This window comes from Phaseolus vulgaris, chromosome 8 (assembly GCF_000499845.2).
Source record: "Phaseolus vulgaris cultivar G19833 chromosome 8, P. vulgaris v2.0, whole genome shotgun sequence".
NCBI lineage: Eukaryota > Viridiplantae > Streptophyta > Magnoliopsida > Fabales > Fabaceae > Phaseolus > Phaseolus vulgaris.
The window spans coordinates 967,416-991,777 of record NC_023752.2 but is presented as its reverse complement, the minus strand read 5'-3'; the positions used below and the strand labels follow the sequence as shown (position 1 = coordinate 991,777).

At 31.3% G+C, this 24,362-nt stretch overlaps 3 protein-coding genes, 1 long non-coding RNA gene and 1 pseudogene across 6 annotated transcripts; 3 read left to right on the top strand and 2 right to left on the bottom strand.

Annotated features, from left to right (window-relative positions):
• The first annotated feature begins 1,083 nt into the window (after window positions 1-1,083).
• LOC137825604 (uncharacterized) lies at window positions 1,084-2,601 on the top strand. Of its 2 annotated transcripts, XR_011083317.1 has the most exons (3): window positions 1,084-1,523; window positions 1,628-1,725; window positions 2,126-2,601. It is a non-coding gene; the product is annotated as an uncharacterized lncRNA (long non-coding RNA). The 2 variants fall into 2 exon arrangements; XR_011083316.1 differs by lacking the exon at window positions 1,084-1,523 and having other exon boundaries at window positions 1,561-1,725.
• A 7,812-nt stretch (window positions 2,602-10,413) lies between these two features.
• Window positions 10,414-13,262, top strand: LOC137825588 (heat shock cognate 70 kDa protein-like). Its single transcript, XM_068631288.1, has 3 exons — window positions 10,414-10,633; window positions 10,862-12,292; window positions 12,917-13,262. The coding sequence occupies exons 1-3, from the start codon at window positions 10,414-10,416 to the stop codon at window positions 13,117-13,119; spliced, it is 1,854 nt and encodes a 617-aa protein (XP_068487389.1). The 3' UTR covers window positions 13,120-13,262.
• A 1,718-nt stretch (window positions 13,263-14,980) lies between these two features.
• LOC137826993 (uncharacterized) lies at window positions 14,981-16,274 on the top strand. Its single transcript, XM_068633163.1, has 2 exons — window positions 14,981-15,080; window positions 15,312-16,274. The coding sequence occupies exon 2, from the start codon at window positions 15,371-15,373 to the stop codon at window positions 16,136-16,138; it is 768 nt and encodes a 255-aa protein (XP_068489264.1). The 5' UTR covers window positions 14,981-15,080; window positions 15,312-15,370; the 3' UTR covers window positions 16,139-16,274.
• A 760-nt stretch (window positions 16,275-17,034) lies between these two features.
• Window positions 17,035-19,881, bottom strand: LOC137827113 (heat shock cognate 70 kDa protein-like). Of its 2 annotated transcripts, XM_068633325.1 has the most exons (3): window positions 19,667-19,881; window positions 19,007-19,242; window positions 17,035-18,756 (listed from the first exon to the last, which is right to left on the bottom strand). In XM_068633325.1, the coding sequence occupies exons 2-3, from the start codon at window positions 19,224-19,226 to the stop codon at window positions 17,123-17,125; spliced, it is 1,854 nt and encodes a 617-aa protein (XP_068489426.1). In that variant the 5' UTR covers window positions 19,227-19,242; window positions 19,667-19,881; the 3' UTR covers window positions 17,035-17,122. The 2 variants fall into 2 exon arrangements, with proteins under 2 accessions (XP_068489426.1, XP_068489427.1); XM_068633326.1 differs by lacking the exon at window positions 19,667-19,881 and having other exon boundaries at window positions 17,108-18,756; window positions 19,007-19,296.
• A 1,499-nt stretch (window positions 19,882-21,380) lies between these two features.
• On the bottom strand, window positions 21,381-23,323 carry LOC137823455 (heat shock 70 kDa protein 4-like; annotated as a pseudogene).
• Between the last annotated feature and the right edge of the window lie 1,039 nt (window positions 23,324-24,362).

Here is a 24,362-nt window from a genome sequence, read left to right as displayed (position 1 = left end):
TTGTTTGTGATATAATCAAGGGTAGGTGTTGAGATACGAGTTCCTGTTAGAACAAGAAAACACAACAACAAAGAAAGTTAATGCAATGCTCAAATACAACAAAGGAAAGTGAGATATATGCAAAAGAAGAACTGTTAAAACAAACTATAACTAGAGACAAACAGGCTCATGCAATTCTGAGGGGACAAATTCAAAGATGTGAAAGAATAATAGAAGTAAATTGTAGGGTTGATGTGCAGATAAGAAACAGAAAGGAAAACGTTTTGGTGAAAACACTAATCAGATCTGATATAAACGAGAGAGACAGAAACAGAAAATCAGAGAAAAACGATGATGGATGTAATATGTAATATAAGAGATAGAAAGAAATTGAATAGGTATTTATGATATGAAGTTTTCTATATATAAAATATAAAATAGTACCAGAAAGTCTATAAGATGTCATTTTGTTGAAGAACATTTATATTACTATTTATAAAGCAACAAGTTAAGTGAGAGCTTGATTCCTTAAAATAACAGACATAACTTACTTGGAAAGCAAACAATTTCTGAAATGGTCGGTTATATCTTCTTTGATACGAGACATAACGCGTATAGTATTCCTTTTCATCTTTCTTTAATAGCAGAATATGATAATTTTCTGGCTTGGACACATTGCTGAGAAATTCAGTTAGTTATCCTTCGAAACATACACATTACAACCACGAATGTGTCTTCATCGCTTTGGTTCCTTCAAGGAAAATGTGGGAGATGTTATTGGGCTATTCTTTCTTCTTATACGCGTCTTTATCTTTAGTTAATTTCTTATATAACTTCGTAATATTATTTTTCAAAATTATCTTTTCCAACTATAATTTAGATGACACTTATATATATTGAGCATATACTATGTATCTACTGAGAAAGTACTGAGAAAGTGTAGTCCTAATGAATTAAGTTCACAATTTTCAAAGGTTGACTGCTGCGTGTCATTCGTACATATCTGCTTTCAACTTTCAATTAAGTAATCCATCATATATATATATATATATATATATATATATATATAAAATGGTAAGGAGGATTTTTTGTGATGGGATTGAATGTTAGGTGTATGGGCTTGTAATGTTATTTGTTTTTTCTGCACCCATATGAATGTTTAGGATGCAGGAAGAAATAATTCGTTAGGGTTTAGGATTGAAATAATTTGTTATTTGCAATTCGTTTGTTTTTGTTATATGGGCTTTTATGGCTTGTAATGTTATTTTTTTTGGGTGTTTATTTCTCTACCTCCACATTTTTCTTCCTACACCCTTATATTCTTTGTAATTTCGAATTTATCCTTCATAGTTTTGAATGATTCCGCTTTATCCTTCATAGTTTTGAATGATTCTGCAATAGGGATTTCATAAGTAAAAGGTGTTTCTAGAATAGATGTTCCGTAAACAAAGGCGGTTACTAGAATAGAAAATTCAGAAGACAAAAAATCATTCTGAAATAACCTTTATGGCAATCCTGATGCTCTTCGAGGCCATCCTTTAAGTGTAAGTTTCAGTATAAATGCTGATGGTATTCTACATATTCCATTTTGAGTTTTTGACATGCAGTTCACTTTCATGCATCATCTCTAACTTGTGTATGTTTCAAGCGTGATGGAGGAAAGAGTAGCAGACAAAACCGAGTTCAAAGAATTCTAGCATAGGACAACTGAATCACCTTACATCATGCGCCTTGTTTTATCTCCGGGTATAAGAGGCCTTCTCTTTGGTTATGATACAGGTTATATAAAAAAAAAAAGCCTTGTTCAAATCACCTTTATTATGTGTTGGATTGAGCTTGATTTTGAACGAAATTGATTTTTTTAATTAAAATAATTCCTTAACCTGAGACAATCTATAAGATAGTTTTGACAAACAAACATGTAGTGAATGGTTATGAAAGACGTTGCTTTGATCACTTTAAATGACATTTGTTTTGACTAAATTACTCACATTCAGGGGTGATTTCCAGGGCCTTGTTATACATCCGTGATGAATTTGACCAAGTTGACAAGAGAACTTGGCTCCAAATTAAGTTTGTTTTGCTTTCTTCCGTTTGAAACTAATGGGGGTGGAAAGATTGATTGTTTTAATCCACTATTCTGCAGGAAACCATTGTAAGTATGACTGTGGCAACAACTATAATTGGTGTTGCATTTGGAGGGTGGATGAATGACAAGCTAGGGAGAAAGAAATCTATTTTGGTGCCTGATGTTGCATTCTTTCTTGGTGCTTTAGTTATGGTTGTTGTGTCTGTTCCATTGGTGATCATTATGGTAAGAGTTTTAGTTGGTTTGGGAGTTGGAATTGCATCCATGACTGCCCCTCTATACATCTATGAAGCTTTCCCAACCAATATCAGAGGTGCTCTAGTCAGTATCAGTGGTTCATGCTTTGAGTTTTTGTCATGATTCACAACACTTTTTGCGGCTAAAGGAACATGTCCGAAATTATAAGGAAAAGAATGAGAGACTTCAACTATGATGTATTTGAATTTGAAATTAAATGTGTTTTATTTTATGTAAGATGTATTGGATGATGTTTGATAATAAATTGTTCAATTAATATATGTTCAATTATTTCATATTGAATATTATACAACTGTAAAAAATGCATTCATTTAAATGTATGAATGGATATTTTGATGCATGTAAGATTATCTATTGTTTTATTTATGGAATAGAGTTGGTGGGTAATGTGTGTAAATTTTACCTATGGACTGCGGTCGATGGGTATTACCTACGTTCGAGGGTATTACCTACGGACTGCTGTTCGTGGGTATTATCCATGGATTGATGTTACATACGGATCATATTTCGTATGTAAATTACCAACACCAACATTACATACGATTTTTTTTTTGTGGAAAATCTGTAGGTAATGCTGATTACCTACGGATTTCTGCTATTACATTGGTCCGTAGGTAAATCCGTTTTTTTTTTTAGTGATATGGAACATCTTTCAAAAGACTTCCAAGTATCTTTAACATCCTCAAAATGAAAGACAGTCTCCTTCGAAAATTTTGACTCACAACCCTCTCATCCAATACATCTTTTACTTTAGCTAACTTATTGCACAGCAAGATCAAGCGAGGAGTGTATTTTCCATGGACAACTGCCCAGTGTTGGGATAGAAAGAGAAAATTATTGAAATATTGATCACAAGTTTGTTCAATGAATCCAGATTCTTGCCTATCATGAGGCATGCGTTCGGAGGCCAAACTCTTTAGAAGCCAATTCATTGATTTTTCTTCCTTTGAGCATCTGAATCCTTTTAAAGATGGAAAAAAATAGCAGTGGTTAGGTTAAAAGAAAAACCTATGACAAGAAAGCAATTGACTGATTTTGGGTAGTAACATTATACCTTCTAGGTGGCATTTTTTGTAGTCGTTCACAAAATTACTACAACAATTGTCAAAATATCTACCAAGGCACTTGCAGTTGTAGGTTGCAACATGTCTGCAACTATATTTATTCCATCAACCAAAGTCATCTCTAAGAGGTATATCATGTTGTTCTGGAAGACGCACCAACAATGAGTAATACAAAAAAAAAATACCCACTATTTTAACAATAAAAACACAGGTCAGAACAATTAATAGAGAAGATCAACAATTTAACCTATGCCCACCAGAATGTACTTTGTTCTAAATATTTATTAGTGAAGAGATGCCTTTTCGCTTCCTCAGTCCGGAATAGAAATCAGAAAGACCTATTAGCATCCAATATCGTGATGGAGAAGGAAGGAACCATCAAAATTGGGCCCAATATACAATTTTTTAATTCAACATAGTAAACATCTCAGGAAGGCTTAAGGCAACTTGGGCTAAAGGAACATATAGAGACTTTAGAATATGGGCTGCTTCTTCCTGCACCTCCATACCTTCTTGTGCCACCCTCATAAATTTTTTTTATTCCAAAAATACCCTTTTCAATATTTCGGATTACGTAATCTAGAAGTTTTTTTTAGATTCAAAATTAGCTTCTGGATTATGTAATCCGGAAGTCTTTTGTGATTAGCTTCCAGATTACATAATCCGAAAGTCTTTTCTATACATAAGATTAGCTTCCAGATTATGTAATCCAGAAGTCTTTTTTTTCAGATGTGTTATTAGCTTCCGGATTACATAATTCGGAATTCTTTTCTAAATATGAAATTGACTTCCGAATTATATAATCCGGAATTTATCCAGATTACATAATCCATAGGCTTATTATTTCAAATCCAAGAGGGTGAAAAAAAAAGGATAAAATGATATTTTCATATTTAGTATGGGGTGACACAAGAAGGTATGGAGGTGTAGGAAGAAAGAACCTAGAATCTGTTGCCAAATCTATCATTGTATATGTTTGTCCATCTAACTTATTCTTGAGACAATTCTTTTAACAAAAATAAGGGAACAATGTGATTTTGGTATTATTACATGTAACACGACTCTTTTTTCTATTTGTAAATTTCCAATTTTCTGTTCTTTAAGGTTGTTCATCATCTATAACGTAACTTCTTTATTTTTTTTATTTTTTTACTTTCTTAAACAATAGAGCATAGACAGCACGTACTCCATCCTAGAGGTGCAACACTCAAATCCCATTAGTTGCAATGGGGAATAGGCTACCCACTATCGTATGGGTTCCAATCTTCTTTAATGCATTCTTATTTATATATTGAAAAAAAAAATTACTGTTTCATATTGATACCTAATAAGTTCATAAAAACTCTTATGCCACTGTTTACTCAATAGAGTTGTCATTGATGCGCCCTATAGAGTAACATTTAAATTGCATTCAAATAATACTCTCTGATCTGTATGTTTGAGAATTTAGAGACAAAAATAGACTTCTCTCTAAAGTATTGCCGAATATTCAATAAAGCCTGCACCCTAATTCCATTAAATTTCCACCCTCAACATCCCTGAATTCCTAGATCATCACTATCGAATCCTGAATTCTCCAAATAGCACAAAGCATATATAAGAAGTTTTATTTGAGTTTAAAAGTTGTACAAGAAATGTAATGAGTTTAACAAGTTGATGCTAATACCATTTCTTTGTATGAGAAGTACTAGTCCAGCAATCTGTCAAATAAAACCTAATTAGCATGGATACAAATATCTTTAACATTTCAACAATAATTTTAAGTCTACTTTTTTATTTATAATGGTTAAAGTATAAATAAATGTTACAAAGCTGAGTTCATGGTCACTTCTGCGAAACCACTTCTGAATAGACAAAAATATCATATTAAGGAACATGGGGTCTTTTCAAACTTAAACAACAAATATGAGAGATTATGACATCATCTCTTATCCAAAACCTTAAGGTAATGGGTTTGTGACTCACATATGAACTACAACAGGTCCTCTTACAAACAACATGTCCTCTTACAATGTGAATCCCAATCCCCTTCAAGATTTCTAAATATTGGAAGGAATAAGTGCGTGAAAAACAATTTTAAGGAAACTTCTCTTCATGCTTTTCTAAGACAAAAAAGAAAAACTATCAATTAAAATAAATGTATCAGTTCTGGTAACCCACATAATATCTAAAAAATTATATTACTTTATTCATAGGATAACTTCAGTACAGATCAGTGAAATTAAAATAAGACAAAAGAATAAGAGAGTGAAATTAAAAATGGTCTGGAATCAAAGGTAACACATGGAAAAAAAATAACCTAACACTAAATCAAAATTTTTAATTCATTGTAGAGAACCTCTTGTAACGGAGTTTACTACCTCCGGACAAATCTAGCCACTTTAGAAGAACTAAAGAACGTGAATTTATTCCATTTTTAGAGAAGGCTTTATAGTATATGAGAAGTCTCAATTGTCTGAGCCAAGATTTTAGGTTAAAGAGAGGTGTTACACCAACATTGAGATAGATGCTTTATTTGGGAGCATTGACTTCTATTCATCCATCAGGCGGGCAAGATTGACATTGACATGGTTGACATGAATTACATGATCCTCTTGACATGCATGGATCTCTTGGAGATTCCATCCACCTTTCTTTACCATGGACTACTATATTTATTTATAAAACTATATTTAGCTTATTAAAACTATATTTAGCTTATTGAAACTATATTTATTTTAATAAAGTATATTAGAGATTTTCAATTAATTACTATATACAATTAATTTTAATTTACGAAGAAGAGACTAATTTTAATTTTTTTAAATGTTAATAAAGGAGAAATTTATATATATATATATATATATATATATTATATTTAATATTAAAATTTAATTAAATAAATATAAATAAGACCCACATAAATTATCTAAGTTAAATTTTAAAAAACATAACCAACCTAATAGTTATATATAGTAAATTATCATGTAATTTATAAATGTCATGCAATATGATAAATTTACAAATGTCATGCAATATGATAAATTTATAAATGTCATACCATTTACATATTCAACTTAATAGTTAATCATGAATTTGGTGTCTTAAAAAATTTAGTAATGAATAAATTTGATATATATATATAATTAAAAAAAAATATCAACACCACTCTTTAAGTACATTATTAATTTTTAATTTACTTGGACAAATTTGTTAGTATAAAAAATACTATATAGTATATTTATTATTAAAAATTAGTATAAAGATACTATATCTATATTAATAATTTAATAAATACTAAACACAAAATATCTATATTAATGGATGTTATATATGTCTCTAGTTTTACACCAAATTGTAACAATTTTATTCACATTTATGGTTCTGGATGAAAGTTAAAGATTACAACATTATGATAGTCATTTACTTTTTGAAATATATTGATTTTGTTAATTATAATAATAGAAATCATTATTAATAATAATTTTGTATATAAATATATATAATATAATTTAAAAATCATAAATAATATTATAATTATTTAAATAAATTAACTTAAATAACAAAATTAATAATAAAATGAAAAATAATCAAATTATATTTAAATTTAAAATTTTATTTATTTCTTTAGTTGAATTTTACATTTTTTTTCTTTTATATATAATTGAAACTTTAAATTATTTTAATTAATTAAACCTATACAATAGACTATAGACTCGTAGATTCCCACTTATGTCCACTTTATTTTTCTGACCCTTGTACTTCTTACCGATTAGTCTCTTAACATCTATAAGATTAAAAAAAAGTAATACTTTAGGGTAGAAAACATAGACTTCCACCTTCTCTGTTCTTAAAATTCTTTATGAATAGGTATAGTCTACTTATGTATCGTTTTTGTTAACATATGGGTTTTGGTCAAGTCCTCCCGTATTTTTGTATTTTCTTTCTTTTTTCTTTTGTTTAATAATATTTTTTTTCATGTGATGGTAAATGATTGTTGTTACTTGAGGTGTCAGCCTAACTGAGATCTTGAGGATGGTGTTCTCTGGTAGCAGCCTGATTTTTTTGCAGCATCTCCTATCAACCTTTTATGCTCGGTAAAAGCAACACAATAAGGGTGGTGTTGTTACCTTGGTCATTATGGATGATTTCCACTCTATGTTGTTACTACATTTTAATTTATACATAGATGTGTCATGTGTCCTATAATTTTCAATTTAACCGTGTCCGTGTCGTATCCGTACTCGTATTTGTGTCTGGAGTTCATAGACTCTGTAACACACGAGTATGTTGTGCCAAGGTCTATTCCTATGACCAATCTCTTATTGTCCTCTGACATTCTTTTTTATGTGAATGAAGACTGTGAGATCAGAAGAATATAAGAATATGGATGAAGATGAAAGGGTTGATTTTTATGCTTAGGTTTAGGTTGTTATTTGAGAAGGTTATGGATGAAGATGAAAGGGTTGATTTTAATACTTAGGTTTAAGTTGTTATTTGAGAAGGTTAATAGATATAAATGATATAATATTTTAAATTGTCAATTGTTTATCGGTTATAATTTGGTGTATCGTTATTTTACTTAATTGAGTGTAAACTGAGCAACAATTCTTAATAAAATATATATTTTTCTCTCTCTTTTCTCTTCTTTCAAAATAAGATATATAAAAGTAACAAATTCATCAATAACTTTCTATCTTTTATAACAATACAGAATTTAAAAAAAAAATAGATATAAAATATTTAAACTATGTATATAATAAAATAAATATAATTAAAAATCTATTATATAAATCATAAATATTTTAGATTTTCTATTATAACGGTTTTATCAGTTATTATTTGGTCTATCACTTATGACTATTAGTATTAATCAATTGTAATTGTTTTATCATTATTTTTTTATTTTTTTATATATTTTCGTGAGTTATATAAATACATCAATCTTTAATAAAAATATATCATTTTTTTTCTTTCTCTCTTCTTTGTAAATAAGATATATAAAACTAATAAAAGGTAACAAATTAATCATTTCTATCTTTGATCACAATACAGATTTAAAAAAAAATAGATATAAAATATTTAAACTGTGTATATAATAAGACAAATATAATTTATATATATATATATATATATATAAAGTGAGAGGGAGAGAAATTTTAAATTACATCTATGTTTTTTTTTCAATAATATTATTTTAAAGGTGTTATTAGTAATTTTCAAGTATCACTAATACGTTAATTATGCCTTAGTGAAGTGAAGGTTAAGGATAATTTAAACTTTTGAAAGAGTTGAATAAAATATTTTAACTAAGGGGAAATATAAAGAAAAATATTTTTTAACTAAGAGGAAATATAAAGAAAAATATATTTTAACTAAGAGGAAATATAAAGAAGTTACATGAGGAGGAGGTCTATAAATTAGTTTTTAGTTATAATAATAAGAATGATTAATAAGTGAAAATTTGCGAATAACCTTAGGAAAATTTGCGAATAAACTTAGGAAAATTTGTGAATAACTTTAGGGATTAGGAGATTTATTTTTTATCAATAATGTGCATTAATTACTAAAATGAGAAAATTTTTAAAAATTACTGAAATGTGTAAATTATTATACCTTAATTATTAAAATAATAAATTTTTTAAAAATTACTGAAATATGTAAATTATTATACCTCAATTATTAAAATGAATAAAATTTTTAAAAATTACTGAAATATATAAATTGTGTTAGTGTAAATAAAGTTGATAATTTAATTGAAGCCACACAACTTATCCATTTAAATAATTTTTTAAAATTTATTTATAAAATTTTAAAATTACACCATATTAATATCTTTCAAACCCTAAAAGCAAATGAAGAAAAACATTATTAAACCCCAAATGCTTCACAAGAAAATGTACTCAAGTGTGTACACCACATAATAATAGACATATATATATAATAGTCCATTTCTTTCTAGTGATTGCAGAATGTGTTATGATTCAGAAGAATCGAAGTCAGCCATGGAAAGTTAACTACTTATCATTAATGAATAAATCTCTCTTGTTTTGACAAAGCAAACATTAAACACAACAAATGAAGAAACTAAATATCATGACATTGATAACAAATGACATTGATGAAAATGAAAATTTTGACCATTTTGAACTGAGATGCCACCATGAAAGACTAATAATATAACTGTTCAGACCCAGATGCATGACATGACAATCAAGATACAGAGAATGGATATTGTTTTGTTAACCATACTTTTTGTTTCCCATTCCAACAAACAATTTTGCTTCAAACACTGTGCTATACTAACTCTGCTAAACTCTCCCAATAGGTATTCCAACAGTTTTACGCTGCCTGCATGTTGGATTGTCACTTCAAAAAATTCAAATTTCAATAAACCATTCATACAAATTCACTCTATCATTCTTCAATTCAAATAATCTCACATATTCTTACAAATTCATTTTATCTCCTCTTCACAAATCTCTTTCTCAATCCAAACACATTATGTAGAATACACATAGAATACACACTTAGTACATTTCTGGTGAAATTTATCCATCTAAATTTTAATAAAACACTATATTAACAAATTAGTTTCCACAATTATGGATTTTAGTTAATTTAGTGTATGAAATGAAATTATAAAAATATAATTTTAGTCTTTAAAGTTGGAGTCATTTTAATCTTTCATTGTAGGAATTAAAACGGCTGATCTAGAAGTAAAACATCCACTACACAAAAATTATTAAATAAAATTTAATTATAAAGATATAAACTATTTAATTTAAATCTCCATTCTAATTCTTCGCACGTCTTTTCGTTTTCCACAGAATATCATCATAACCATAAAGAAGCAAAATCAATGAGTGATATGAATGGGCGTGCGAGTCTTTCCGTTTCCAATTTCCTTGCACATGCACCAAGACAACCTCTTCGTGTATAGTGCCATTTCTCTTTATGTAAGTATAAAAATCAACCCTTTCATCTTCATTCATACTTCTCATGTTCTTCCTCATCTCACAGTCTTCATCCACATAAAGAACAATGTCCAAAGAAAACAAGGGATTGGCCATAGGAATCGACCTTGGCACAACATACTCGTGTGTTGCTGTATGGCTAGAGGAACAGTGTCGAGTGGAGATCATTCACAATGACCAGGGCTGTAGAACTACGCCTTCATTTGTGGCTTTCACAGATAATCAAAGATTGATCGGTGATGCTGCTAAAAATCAGGCTGCTACTAACCCAACTAACACTGTCTTTGGTAAATTCATTTAAATGTTTATATTAGTTATTTGTGTTGCCTTTTAGTTCCGAAAATGATAGCTTAACATTCATCGTTTACTTTGTGCCAAAGAGTATATTTTTTTTTGCAGTTCTCTAATTTGTTCTATAACTTTAAATTGATAAATATCATTCCATAAGACTACTTTGACTAACATCATTGAGGAATAGTCTTAAATTCTTGCTCTATTAATGACTGGTTTTGCAGATGTGAAAAGGTTAATCGGCAGAAGATACAGTGATCCCATTATCCGGGACGATCTAAAGTTGTGGCCATTTAAGGTCATTGCTGATTCTGATGACAAACCCATGATAGCTGTTTCATACAAGGGTCAGAAGAAACACATTTCAGCTGAAGAAATCTCATCTATGATTCTCACAAAGATGCGGGAGACTGCAGAAGCGTACTTGGAATCAGGAGTTAAGAATGCTGTGGTTACTGTGCCTGCTTATTTTAATGACTCTCAGCGACAAGCAACCAAAGATGCTGGTACTATTGCTGGCCTCAATGTCATGCGGATAATCAATGAGCCCACAGCTGCAGCTCTGGCATACGGCCTTCACAAGAGAGCGAAATGTCTTCTTGGAGAGCGAAATATTTTCATCTTTGATCTTGGTGGTGGTACATTTGACGTGTCTCTGCTCACCATCAAGGGTGATGTCTTCGAAGTCAAGGCCACTGCTGGTGACACGCACCTTGGAGGAGAGGACATGGATAACAGAATGGTGAAGTACTTTGTTGAGGAGTTCAAGAGAAAGAACAAAGTTGACATAAATGGGAACCGGAGAGCCTTGAGGAGGTTGAGAACTGTCTGTGAGAGAGCAAAAAGGACGCTCTCATATGCAGTTGACACCAACATTGAGATAGATGCTTTATCTGGGAGCCTTGACTTCTGTTCATCAATCACTCGCGCAAGATTTGAGGAATTCAACTTGGATCTCTTTAAAAGGTGTATGGAGACAGTAGATAGGTGTCTTGTTGATTCTAAGATGGACAAGAGTGATGTAGATGATGTTGTTCTCGTTGGTGGCTCTTCTAGGATTCCCAAAGTACAGCAGTTATTGCAAGACTACTTCATGGGGAAGGAACTGTGCATGAGCATTAACCCTGACGAAGCTGTTGCTTATGGAGCAGCAATTCAGGCTGCTTTGTTGACTAAAGGCAACAAGTTTGTTCCCAACTTGGTGTTATTAGATGTTACGCCGTTGTCTCTTGGTATATCTGTAAAAGGAGATCTCATGAGTGTTGTGATTCCTAGGAACACCATCATCCCTGTTGAGAAAAGGAAAGTATATGAAACAACCGTAGATTTCCAATCCTGTGTCTTGATAGATGTTTACGAGGGTGAAAGGACAAAAGCAAGCGATAACAATTTGCTTGGTTTTTTTGAACTTGATGGCATTCCTGATGCTCCTCGAGGCCATCCTTTAAGTGTAAGTTTCAGTATAGATGCTGATGGTATTCTAAGTGTAGTTGCTGAGGAAGAAAGCAGTGGAAGTAAGAACGGGATTACTGTAACCAACGATAAGGGAAGACTATCAACTCAACAAATTATGAGAATGATTCAAGATGCCGAGATATACAAGGCTGAAGATCAGAAGTACCGAAAGAAAGTTAAAGCAATTAATGCTTTGGATGACTTTTGTTCTTACAACAAGGACCAAGAACACTAGAATAAGGTTGATAAGATCAACTCCTTTACAAATCTTCCGAACTTGGGCTGGACTCTCTCGGCTTCTCCTCGAGTTGGGCTCTCGGCTTCTTCTCGGGTTGGGCTCTCGCGGCTTCTTCTCGAGTCGGGCTTTCGGCTTCTTCTCGGGTTGGGCTCTCGCGGCTTCTACTCGAGTTTGGCTCTCGGCTTCTTCTCGGGTTGGGCTCTCGCGACTCCTACTCGAGTTTGGCTCTCGGCTTCTTCTCGGGTTGGGCTCTCGGCTTCTTCTCCTCACAGGTGGGTGTGTGTACCTGCAAGGCGCTCCGATGCCAAAGTCAGATATAGTTTTATGTTCATCAGATCAATTGAATCTTCCTTACCTCTTGAGTTGAACCTCTATTTATAAGGCTCTCTTATTGGGCTTAAGAGTTACTTGGGTCTTTTCTTTTTGCACCTAACATTTTGAAAACACACACCTGTATATTTGGGCCCATCTTATGGGCTTTGCTATAATCACTAATTTAATTTTACTTATTTACTTTTTATATTTAACCTTTCGGTTGAGACTTTCGGTACAACCTTTCGGTCGACCTTTCGGCCTAGACAGTACCACTTTGTTTACAAGTTAAGGAATGCTATAGATGATGTTGATAACAGTAATAAGCTTCATTCACAAGACAAAACCAAGATCAACATGGCAATTGCAGAAGCCAGAAAATTGCTTGATGCAAGCCAGCAGACAGAAACAAAGGTGTTTGTGGATCATTTGAATGAGGTGAAGAGCCTCATTGAACCCATTTTGAGGATTAACTAGTTTGTTTAAAGTTTATGTTGGTCAAAATTGCAAAACTTTGAGAATTTTACTCTATGGATTCAGTCTTTGCTTGAACACATCTATCTCTTTATCTCTTGCTAATAGGAAAATACCTTTGCCCGAAATTGTGTATACATTGGAGTGCAGGTTTTTAGTAAATCATATGGACTCTTACAAATCAATTGTTTATGCAAATTTGCAAATGTGATTTTAAAAAAAAAAGTAAAACTAGCGTATAAAATTATTATAACTTGTCAGGATAAATGGTTTTTTATAGTTAAATTTTATATTATATGAATATTTAATAAACATAGTGAATTATAATTAAAGTTAATGATAAATAAAAGTGCGGCATTTCAGTGTCCTTGGTCTCTCTACCACAACAGATGTTAATAGAAATCCCAATAGATTTCTTTCATAAAATAAGACATACAAAGAACTTTCTCAGTCACACCAAAATTTCGGGCATCAACTTTAAAAAAAGGATTGTTCTAATTTAAATTGTTTGTAGTTATTCAATACATGAGATATTTTAGAAATATTTTAACCTATATAAATATTTTAGGAATACCTTTATTAAAATAAAATGAGTTAGAAAAATGAGTTTTGATTATGCATAGAAAAATGATAACATTACAAGCTCATATAACAAAAAAAATATTGAAATTGAATAACATTACAAGCCCATAATTAAAAAAGAATAACATTACAAACCATACAACATATAACAAAAAAAGAATAGGGAATTTCTTCGTGCACCTCTATAATCTTTAAAATATTAAAATTACCTTTTCACTGTTTTATGTGATTTTGGAGTAGAAAAAAGTGTTATCAGAATAAGAGTTACATAAGAAAAAATTGTTTCCAGAATAGGACTTCACTAAGAAAAGAGTGTTTTTAGAATAGGAAATCCAGAAGACAAAAAATCATTCCAGAATACATTTTTTTATTTCTGGTTTGGTAAATCCGAATTAATAAAATATGTTATGAAAATATTTTGAAAAAAACAATACCAAAGTTCTTTTTAAAAGGATAAAAATAATCTTCTTTAAAAATGATGAGATGCTAAAAGAAGTTTGTTAGGATTTAAAATTTAGAATTTAAGTTAGAAGCTATACACCTAACATTCAACCCCTTTCAACAAAAATCCTCCTTATATACCATTATATATGTATATATGATGAATTACTTAATTGAAAGTTGAAAGCAGATATGTATGAATGACACGCAGCAGTCAACCTTTGAAAATTGTGAACTTAATTCATTAGGACTACACTTTCTCAGTACTTTCTAAGTAGATACATAGTATATGCTCAATATAATAAGTGCCGAAGTTAATTATATTTTATTATATGACCGTTCCCTCACCGATTCAATCAAAGGAAATTGTCATCTAAATTATAGTTGGAAAAGATAATTTTGAAAAATAATATTACGAAGTTATATAAGAAATTAACTAAAGATAAAGACGCGTATAAGAAGAAAGAATTGCCCAATAACATCTCCCACATTTTCCTTGAAGGAACAACCAAAACGTTGATGACACATTCGTGGTTGTAACGTGTAACGTGTATATTAAAATGTTATTTATCATCACTAAATAACTAAACAAAATACAAAGAAAGATGAGAAGGTATAACAAAGTTGAGCTACGCGTTATGGTCTCTTATCAAAGAAGATATAACCGAAATATCAGAAATTGTTTGCTTTCCAAGTAAGTTATATATGTTATTTTAAGGAGTCAAGCTCTCACTTAACGTGTTGCTTATAAATAGTAATATAATTGTTCAACAAAATGACATCTTATACACTTTTTAGTACTATTTTATATATAGACACTTCATATCATAAATACCTATTCAATTTCTTTCTATCTCTTCTTATATTGCATATTACATCCATCGTCGTTTTTCTCTGATTTTCTGTTTCTGTCTCTGTCGTTTATATCAGATCTGATTAGTGTATTCACCAAAACGTTTTCCTTTCTGTTTCTTATCTGCACATCAACCCTGCAATTTACTTCTATTATTCTTTCACATCTTTGAATTTGTCCCCTCAGAATTGCATGCGCCTGTTTGTCTCTAGTCATAGTTTGTTTTAACAGTTCTGCTTTTGCATATATCTCAGTTTCCTTTGTTGTATTTGAGCATTACATTAACTTTCTTTGTTGTTGTGTTTTCTTGTTCTAACAGGAACTCGTATCACAACACCTACCCTTGATTATATCACAAACAAAAGTGAGAAAAGAGAGATGGAAACTACCAAGAGGGGTTGTCCCAGCCATAAAGAACAACCGATGCAATTGAAGCCACCAGGGTCTCCGTTCAGATGCAGTGGATGTCAAGAAGTGGGATTCGGACGCAGTTACCACTGTCAAAACAAGAATTGTGGTTACATCCTCCATGAAGAGTGTGCAAATGCTGATTCCCATGCTTCTCATCGATTTTTCCACAGGAGCCAATTCGAGTTCTATGAGAAAGCACCGGGAAACCGCGTTAGATACTGCGATGCTTGTGGAAAAGATGTGCTAGGGTTTGTGTACCATTGCTCCCTTACCGGTTATGATCTACATCCATGCTGTTTATATCTGAAAGATAGCATTTCTGATGAAGAAGGGCAAATCTCTCTTCAACTGTGTGAAAAGGTTCCCTCAGTGTGTGTCAAGTGTAATCATAGGAATGTTGTGGATGGAGTCAAAGGATGGTCTTATGTATCTTCAGGTTCTGGGAGAAAATATTGTTACCATGTTTCGTGTGTTAAGCAACTGATTCTTGAGAATTTGAATAGGGGTTATTTTACTCAAGAAACCAATTCAATAGGGATGAGTGACCGAGAGTACTCTCAACTTGCAGTGAGAAGCATGGAAATGGTACCAAGTGGAGGAAGTTGGAGGAGATCAGGGACACTGAGGAAGTACACTAAGATCGCTGTGTTGATATTTAAACTAATATTTTCAGCTGTTTTTGGAAATCCTATAACTGCTATTGCTGCTCTAGTGGAAGCCCTAGTTTCAGATTGATCAAGAAATCTACCATAGTTGTTGTTTAGTTATTAAACTAGACTTAGGGTTTAGAGTATCATATAAATATGATGTTTGTTGTTCATTTTGTTTTGAGAATTTTCTGTAAATAAAAGTATAGATTCAAGCTCTGGAAGTGGTGGTTTTGTAAAATAAAGTATATATGTTTGCATGAAAATGTTGCAGTCATGGAAACCAACTTCTTAATTGTCAAAGAAGCACGTTAGCAATGTATATATATGTTACTCCAAGAGCCAGTTGTAAACTTATGTTCAATTATTAATTAATGCCCTTTTTTAAAAATCCAAAATGAGTATTGTAAGAACTAAAACCATAAAATAAAAATTTAAGCCCACAGAATTAAATTTGGACTTTTTTTTTAACAAAAATAAATAAATTAAAAAAATATTCAAATAAAGTTTTTAGATAACCCACTTGACTTTAAAATATTTTTAGATAACATGGTTCATAAAGTTTTGCAATCTTGAACAACATAAACTTGAAACAAACTATTCAATCCTCATAATGGGTTGAACGAGGGTCTACTATGCAAAAAGTCCAGCTTAATATTTCTAAGATTTGCACTGATTTCAAGACCCTTTGGCTCTTCAATATTTTTCTTTAACTCAGGGTATCTCACAGACGAAAGTTATTAGACTAATGTTTCAAGATGTAGAGAAATAGGTTTGGATTGTTAAACAAACCAATTATCTACCTACTCATTTTATTGGTTGTTTGTATTTTTCACCAGACCACAAACCACACTGCATTTTAGGCCGAGCTATGTTAACAGTCTAGAAACAAATGCCCATCTGAATACCCATATAGAAGAAATGTACTCAAGTGCATATCTACCTTCATATTTGCAAGACCTTGAAGAAAAATGTGTTAAAGGATTGATAGTGGAAAATGGAAATATTATATTATTTAGATAACATGGTTCATAAAGTTTTGCAATTTTCACCAACATAAACTTGAAACAAACTAGTTAATCCTCATAATGGGTTTAATGAGTCTCTTCACCTCATTCAGATGAGTCACAAACACCTCTGTTTCTGTCTGCTGCCTAGCATCAAGCAATTTTTTGGACTCTGCAATTGCCATGTTGATCTTGGTTTTGTCTCGTGAACGAAGCTTATTACTGATATCAACATCATCTATAGCCTTCCTTATCTGGTAAACGAAATCATCCAAAGCATTAATTGCTTCAGCTTTCTTTTGGTATTTCTGGTCTTCAGCCTTGTATTTCTCGGCATCTTGAATCTTTCTCATAATTTGTTCAGTTGATAGTCTTCTCTGTTCTTTGGTTACAGTAATCCCGTTCTTACTTCCACTGCTTTCTTCCTCAGCAATTACAGTTAGAATACCATCAGCATCTATACTGAAACATACAGCTAAAGGATGGCCTCGAAGAGCATAAGGAGTGCCATAAAGATTAAAATAACCAAGCAAATGGTTATCACTTGCTCTTTTCCTTTCACCCTGGTAAACCACTATTGAGACATACGATTGGAAATCTTGAGCTCTTACATATACTTCCTTTTTCTCAACAGGAATGGTGGTGTTCCTAGGAATCACAACACTCATGAGATCTTGTGTTACAGATATACCAAGTGACAGCGGGGTAACATCTAATAGCACTAAGTTGGGAAAAAACTTGTTGCTTTTAGTCAGCAAAGCAGCCTGAATTGCTGCTCCATAAGCAACAGCTTCATCAGGGTGGATGCTCATGCACAGGTCCTTCCCCTTGAAGTAGTCTTGCAATAGCTGCTGCACTTTGGGAATCCTAGAAGAACCTCCAACCAGAACAACATCATCTACATCACTCTTGTCCATCTTAGAATCAACAAGACACTTATCTACTGTCTCCATACACCTTTTAAAGAGGTCCATGTTCAGTTCCTCAAATCTTGCACGACTGAGTGATGAATAAAAGTCAATGCTCCCTGATAAAGCATCTACCTCAATGGTGGTGGAAACAGCATATGAGAGCGTCCTTTTTGCTCTCTCACAAGCAGTTCTCAACCTCCTCAAGGCTTTCGGGTTCCCATTTATGTCAACGTTGTTCTTCCTATTGAACTTCTCAACAAAGTACTTCACCATTCTGTTATCCATGTCCTCTCCTCCAAGATGCGTGTCACCAGCAGTGGCCTTGACTTCGAAGACATCACCCTTGATTGTGAGCAAAGACACGTCAAATGTACCACCACCAAGATCAAAGATGAAAATATTTCTTTCTCCAACACCACATTTTGCTCTCTTTTCAAGGCCGTATGCCAGAGCTGCAGCTGTGGGCTCATTGATTATCCGCATGACATTGAGGCCAGCAATGGTACCAGCATCTTTGGTTGCTTGTCGCTGAGAGTCATTAAAATAAGCAGGCACAGTAACCACAACATTCTTAACCTCTGATTCCAAGTACGCTTCTGCAATCTCCCGCATCTTTGTAAGGATCATAGATGAGATTTCTTCAGCTGAAATGTGTTTCTCCTGACCCTTGTATGAAACAGCTATCATGGGTTTGTCATCAGAATCAGCAATGACCTTAAATGGCCACAACTTTAGATCGTCCTGGATAATGGGATCACTGTATCTTCTGCCGATTAACCTTTTCACATCTGCAAAATTAGCCATTAATAGAGCAACAATTTAAGGCTATTCCTCAATGATGTTAGTCAAAGTAGTCTTATGGAATGATATTTATTAGTTTAAAGTTATAGAACAAATTAGAGAACTGGACAAAAAGTATACCTTTTGGCACAAAGTAAATGATGAATGTTAAGGTATCATTTGCAGAACTAAAAGCCAACACAAATAACTAGTGTAAACATTAAATGAATTCACACGCAATAAAAAGCAATTATTTACCAAAGACAGTGTTAGTTGGGTTACGAGCAGCCTGATCTTTAGCAGCATCACCAATCAATCTTTGATTCTCTTTGAAAGCCACACATGAAGGCGTAGTTCTATTGCCCTGGTCATTGTGAATGATCTCCACTCGACACTGTTCCTCTAGCCATACAGCAACACATGAGTATGTTGTGCCAAGGTCAATTCCCACAGCCCATTCCTTCTTTTGTTCTGCCATTTTCTCTCAAGTGATTCTAAAATGTGTTCAAATTCAAAACAAGTGAAGTCAGCCATAGAAAGTAACGCGGGATAATGGAAGAACCCACTTTGACTTTCATAAATCAAACATTAAACATAATAATTGACACAATAAATGACCAAGTATCCTGTCACAAGTATTTAATGAAACTAAGAAGAAAATGAAACTCTTAAACTTGTGAAGAGAAAAATCAGTTTTTGTATTTTTCAACATAAAAAGATATACTTACTTGGTCTAGAATCTTATGACTTTGGGTCTGAGGTACCTCAATCTCATTAAATCAGTATTTTGAAGTGAAAACTGTTCTTGTTTATAGTTTTCTCAATATTGAATGATTTAGACATACATGTACATGTGTATCAGAACATGCACTTAATACAGAAGAAAGATATATGAGGGTGTTGATTCAGGACTTTTACCTTGAAGAAATGGTGCATAAAGCTCTGAATGTGTGTTTGGGGCCTTTCCTTCACAACTTATCAACGAGTATAGAAGAATTTTGAAAGATTCATAATGGAAAATATATAGAAGAACTTTAAAAGATTCATAATGGAAAATATATAGAAGAACTTTGAAAGATTCATAATGGAAAATATATAGAAGAACTTTGAAAGATTCATAATGGAAAATATAGTAATATAACTTTGTTTAAACCCTCATACTTCACGAACAAGCTACCAATATTTTTGAAAGTCTTTTTTCTTTTTAATAAGGTTCTCCTTTTAAAGTTTAGTTTTATTTTAGTATTAAAGTTGAGGACAAAAGCTGAAAAAAAAATTAAACAATTAAAGAAAATTTGGTTTAATTATCTAAATTTTTTTAAAAAAATAATTTTATTTTTTTTTAGAAATTAACTGATTTTTTTCTTGAAATAGAAAAGCAAATCATAATTATTTAAGATTGAGAGGTAAGTTGAGTTTGTGTACACCAGAAGGTAGATTAGAAAATTAAAATTTAAAATTGACTGGGTATGCACACAGTGACATAGTCCAGAGGTGAACAAAGAATATATTATTAATTATTCTCTTGTTAAATTAAATCATTCATACAAATGGTTTATTTTTAAATTATAAAATGTGATTTGAATTCTTGATATTAAAAAAATGACAAATATTTTAGTTGTAGATCAGTCAATTTAATTCTTGTCCTGAAAAATCATAATGGTAGCAATACTTGGAAGAAAGATGTGTGAAAAAACTGATAATGGAAAGTGAAAAAGCTTAACTACAGTAAATTCACATACTAAACAAAAATGACAGTAAATTGTGATGTAGAGATTTTTTAAATATAGAAAAATTATACTTTTAATTTATTTAAACTTTATGTTTTCAAATTCCTTAGTGACAATGAATTAAACTGCAGAAGACTGTAAAGTAATTGTTTATTTTTACTATTTTTTTAGTCATATTGGATTTAAACTACGGAAGACTGTAAAGTAAAATTAAACTACGGAAGACTAAATGTACTATTTTAAGATTTTATTCCTTTTAATTAATTATTTCTACCTTTATTTTTTTAATTAAATTTTAATATTTTAAAAAAATATCCATTAACTTAAATTAATTTGTATTATAATATAAATTATATATCATTGATTTAAAATATAATTTTTATTTTAGGAAATATTTACTTTTATGAATTTTAATTAACTATAATACAATTATAATAGTTAGTTAAATGAAACTTTATTTTAATAAAGGTAAATAATACAATATAAGTAAAAAATAATAAATATCAATAAAGACACAAGTAATTAAATTAAAGTAAAATTCACTAAAAAGTTATGTTTTTTAATAATTTTCAATCAATAATAAAATGCTAAAAGGACTTATCAATATGGAACTACTAAATAGTATATTTTTTTTAAGTATAATAACAATTAACATAATTTTTATATACATGTTTTAAAAGACCTTTCAATAAATGATGATTCATTAGCATTAAATAATTCGCATATATATAAATGAAGATTTGTCAAATAATTGTAAATTTCAATGAATTATAGTTACATAAAAAAACATAAAATTAGTTTGAATTTGACCTAAATAATTTTCTGGATAAAAAAATTAACATACTTATTTTAAATCTAATTGGAGACTAAATTATGAAACAAAATACTAATTGAAAACGAAATTAGAAAAAGGACATAATTCTTTCAAAGATTACTTGAAGCTCTTTCAGACAGTCTTCGACAGCAACTAAATCTTCGATTTGATTTCGATCATCAAGCATATCCATGGCTCTAGACATAGTAGAACTGATATTTTCCTTTTCTTTTGAGCTCAACTTTGAATCGATATCCTCTTTCTTTAATGCCTTTCTGATCTTGTAAACATGATAATCTAAATCATTCATTGCATTGGCTTTCTTAAGAAACTTTTCATCTTCAGATTTGTAATTTTCTGCTTCTTGAATCTTTATACTTATTTCTGCAGCTGTTAATCTTCCTTTCTCATTGGTTATTGTAATTTCATTCCTATTTCCAGCTTTATCCTCAGCAGAAATGGATAGAATGCCATTTTCATTTAGTGCAAAAGTTACCCAGCTAGGATAGCCACGAGGAGCTGGAGGAAATCCAGAAAGAACAAAAGAACCCAACAAATTATTATCCGTGGCTCTAGTTCTCTCGCCCTCATAGACCTCAATTAGGGTTGAGGATTGATTGTCTTCAATTGTGTGATATTCTTTCGATCTCTTTACAGGAATAGTAGTATTCCTAGGAATGACAACGCTCATGATATCCCCTACAATACTCCTACCAAGTGACAGTGGTGTAATATCCAACACAACCAGGTCAGGAACATTCTTAATGCCTTCACTCAACAAAGCAGCCTGCACAGCTGCACCGTAAGCAACAGCCTCATCAGGGTTTAAGCTCGTGCAAAGATCTTTCCCATTGAAAAAGTCTTGCAGTAGCTGCTGCACTTTGGGAATCCTAGAAGAACCACCAACAAGGACAACATCATGCACACTGTTTTTGTCCATCTTAGCATCCCTAAGACACCTATCTACTGTCTCCATACACTCTTCAAAAAGCTCCATATTGATTTCTTCAAATTTGGCACGAGATATTGAAGAACACAAATCAATGCCTTGAAATAAACTATCCAGGTCAATGTTTGTAGTAACATTATATGAGAGTGTCCTTTTTGCTTTCTCGCAAGCACTTTTCAACCTCCTTAGGGCTCGTGGATTCCCACTTATGTCCACTTTATTTTTTCTTTTCATCTCCCTTACAAAGTAGTTCACCATTCTGTTATCAATGTCCTCTCCCCCAAGATGAGTGTTCCCTGCAGTGGCCTTGACTTTGAATACCTTCCCCTTAACAGTGAGAAGAGACACATCAAATGTACCACCACCAAAGTCAAAAACAAAAATATTTCGCCCTCCAACCCAATCATTTCTGTTATCAAGACCATATGCAATTGCTGCAGCAGTGGGTTCATTGATCATACCAATAACATTGAGGCCGATAATAGCACCAGCATCCATGGTGGCTTTGCGCTGAGAATCATTGAAATAGGCAGGTACAGTAATCACTGCTTTCTTCACAGGTTTTTGCAAGTATGCCTCTGCAGTGTCCCGCATCTTTGAGAGGACCATGGATGATACTTCTTCCGCACAAAGGTTCTTCTCCTGACCCTTGTACTTGACAGAAATCATGGGCTTGTCATTGACACCGGCAACAATCTTAAACGGCCACAACATTTTATCTTTTTGAACAATTTGGTCACTATACTTCCTACCTATTAGCCTCTTAGCATCTACAAGAGTTACAAATATTATTTTGATAGATAGTCTAGTTTTCTAGCGTAAAGTTTGAACAAAGGAAAAAAAGTAATAGTAGAGAACATATACCGAAGATGGTGTTCTCTGGATTCATAGCAGCCTGATTTTTTGCGGCATCTCCTATCAACCTTTGATGGTCGGTAAAAGACACAGGAAGAAGTGGTCTTGTTACCTTGATCATTATGGATGATCTCCACTCTATTATGTTGTTGCTGCCATACTGCAACACACGAGTATGTTGTGCCAAGGTCTATTCCTATGGCCAATCCCTTATTGTCCTTGGACATTTTTCTTTATGTGAATGAAAACTGAGATCTAGAAGAATATGAGAATATGGATTAAGATGAAAGGGTTGATTTTTATACTTACATAAAGAGAAGTTACACTATCAACAGAGTGTCTTGGAAAACTAAAAGAATGTAGGTTTAGGTTGTTATTTGAGAAGGTTAATAGATATAAATGATATAATATTTTAAATTGTCAATTGTTTATCAGTTATAATTTTCTGTAATCGTTACTTTTAAGATTTATCTTTTATGTTTGTTATATAAATATAATATTCAATGTTATATTTTCATGTTATATAAATATAATACTTAATAGAGTGTAAACTGAGCAACAATTCTTAATAAAATATATATTTTTCTCTCTCTTTTCGCTTCTTTCTAAATAAGATATATAAAATTAATAAAGGTAACAAATTCATCAATAACTTTCTATCTTTTATAACAATACAGAATTTTAAAAAAAAACAATAGATATAAAATATTTAAACTACGTATATAATAAAATAAATATAACTAAAAATATATATAGTGAGAGAGAGATAAATTTTAAATTACATCTTTGTTTTTTTTGTTTTCAATAATATTATTTAGAAGGTATTATTAGTAATTTTGAAGTATCATTAATACAGTTAATTATCATTTTCTTATTGTGTTTTGATATGTTTAAAAAAGATTTTTGAAAAATTATAAGAAAGTTATTGTTGTGTATAATAATGTTTTGTATTAAAATGTGAGTTTGATTATGGAAATAGATAAAAAAGATAATGACAAAATCATTTTAATAATGTAAGATACTAAAAATAAGTACCTTTGATAAATATTTGCAATAGATAGAAAAAATATTTGCAATATTTATTTGAAGATTTTTTTTTAAAAAAAATGGATTTAAATGATAAACAGAAACAATGCCAAATAAAATATTTTCTAAACCACATAGATTTAATTCTTTTTGTTTTTATTACAAATTAACTTTTTTTAAAAATAAAAAAAATATTTATGAGTATATACATATCTCTTTGAAAATTCTCATTTTTACTCT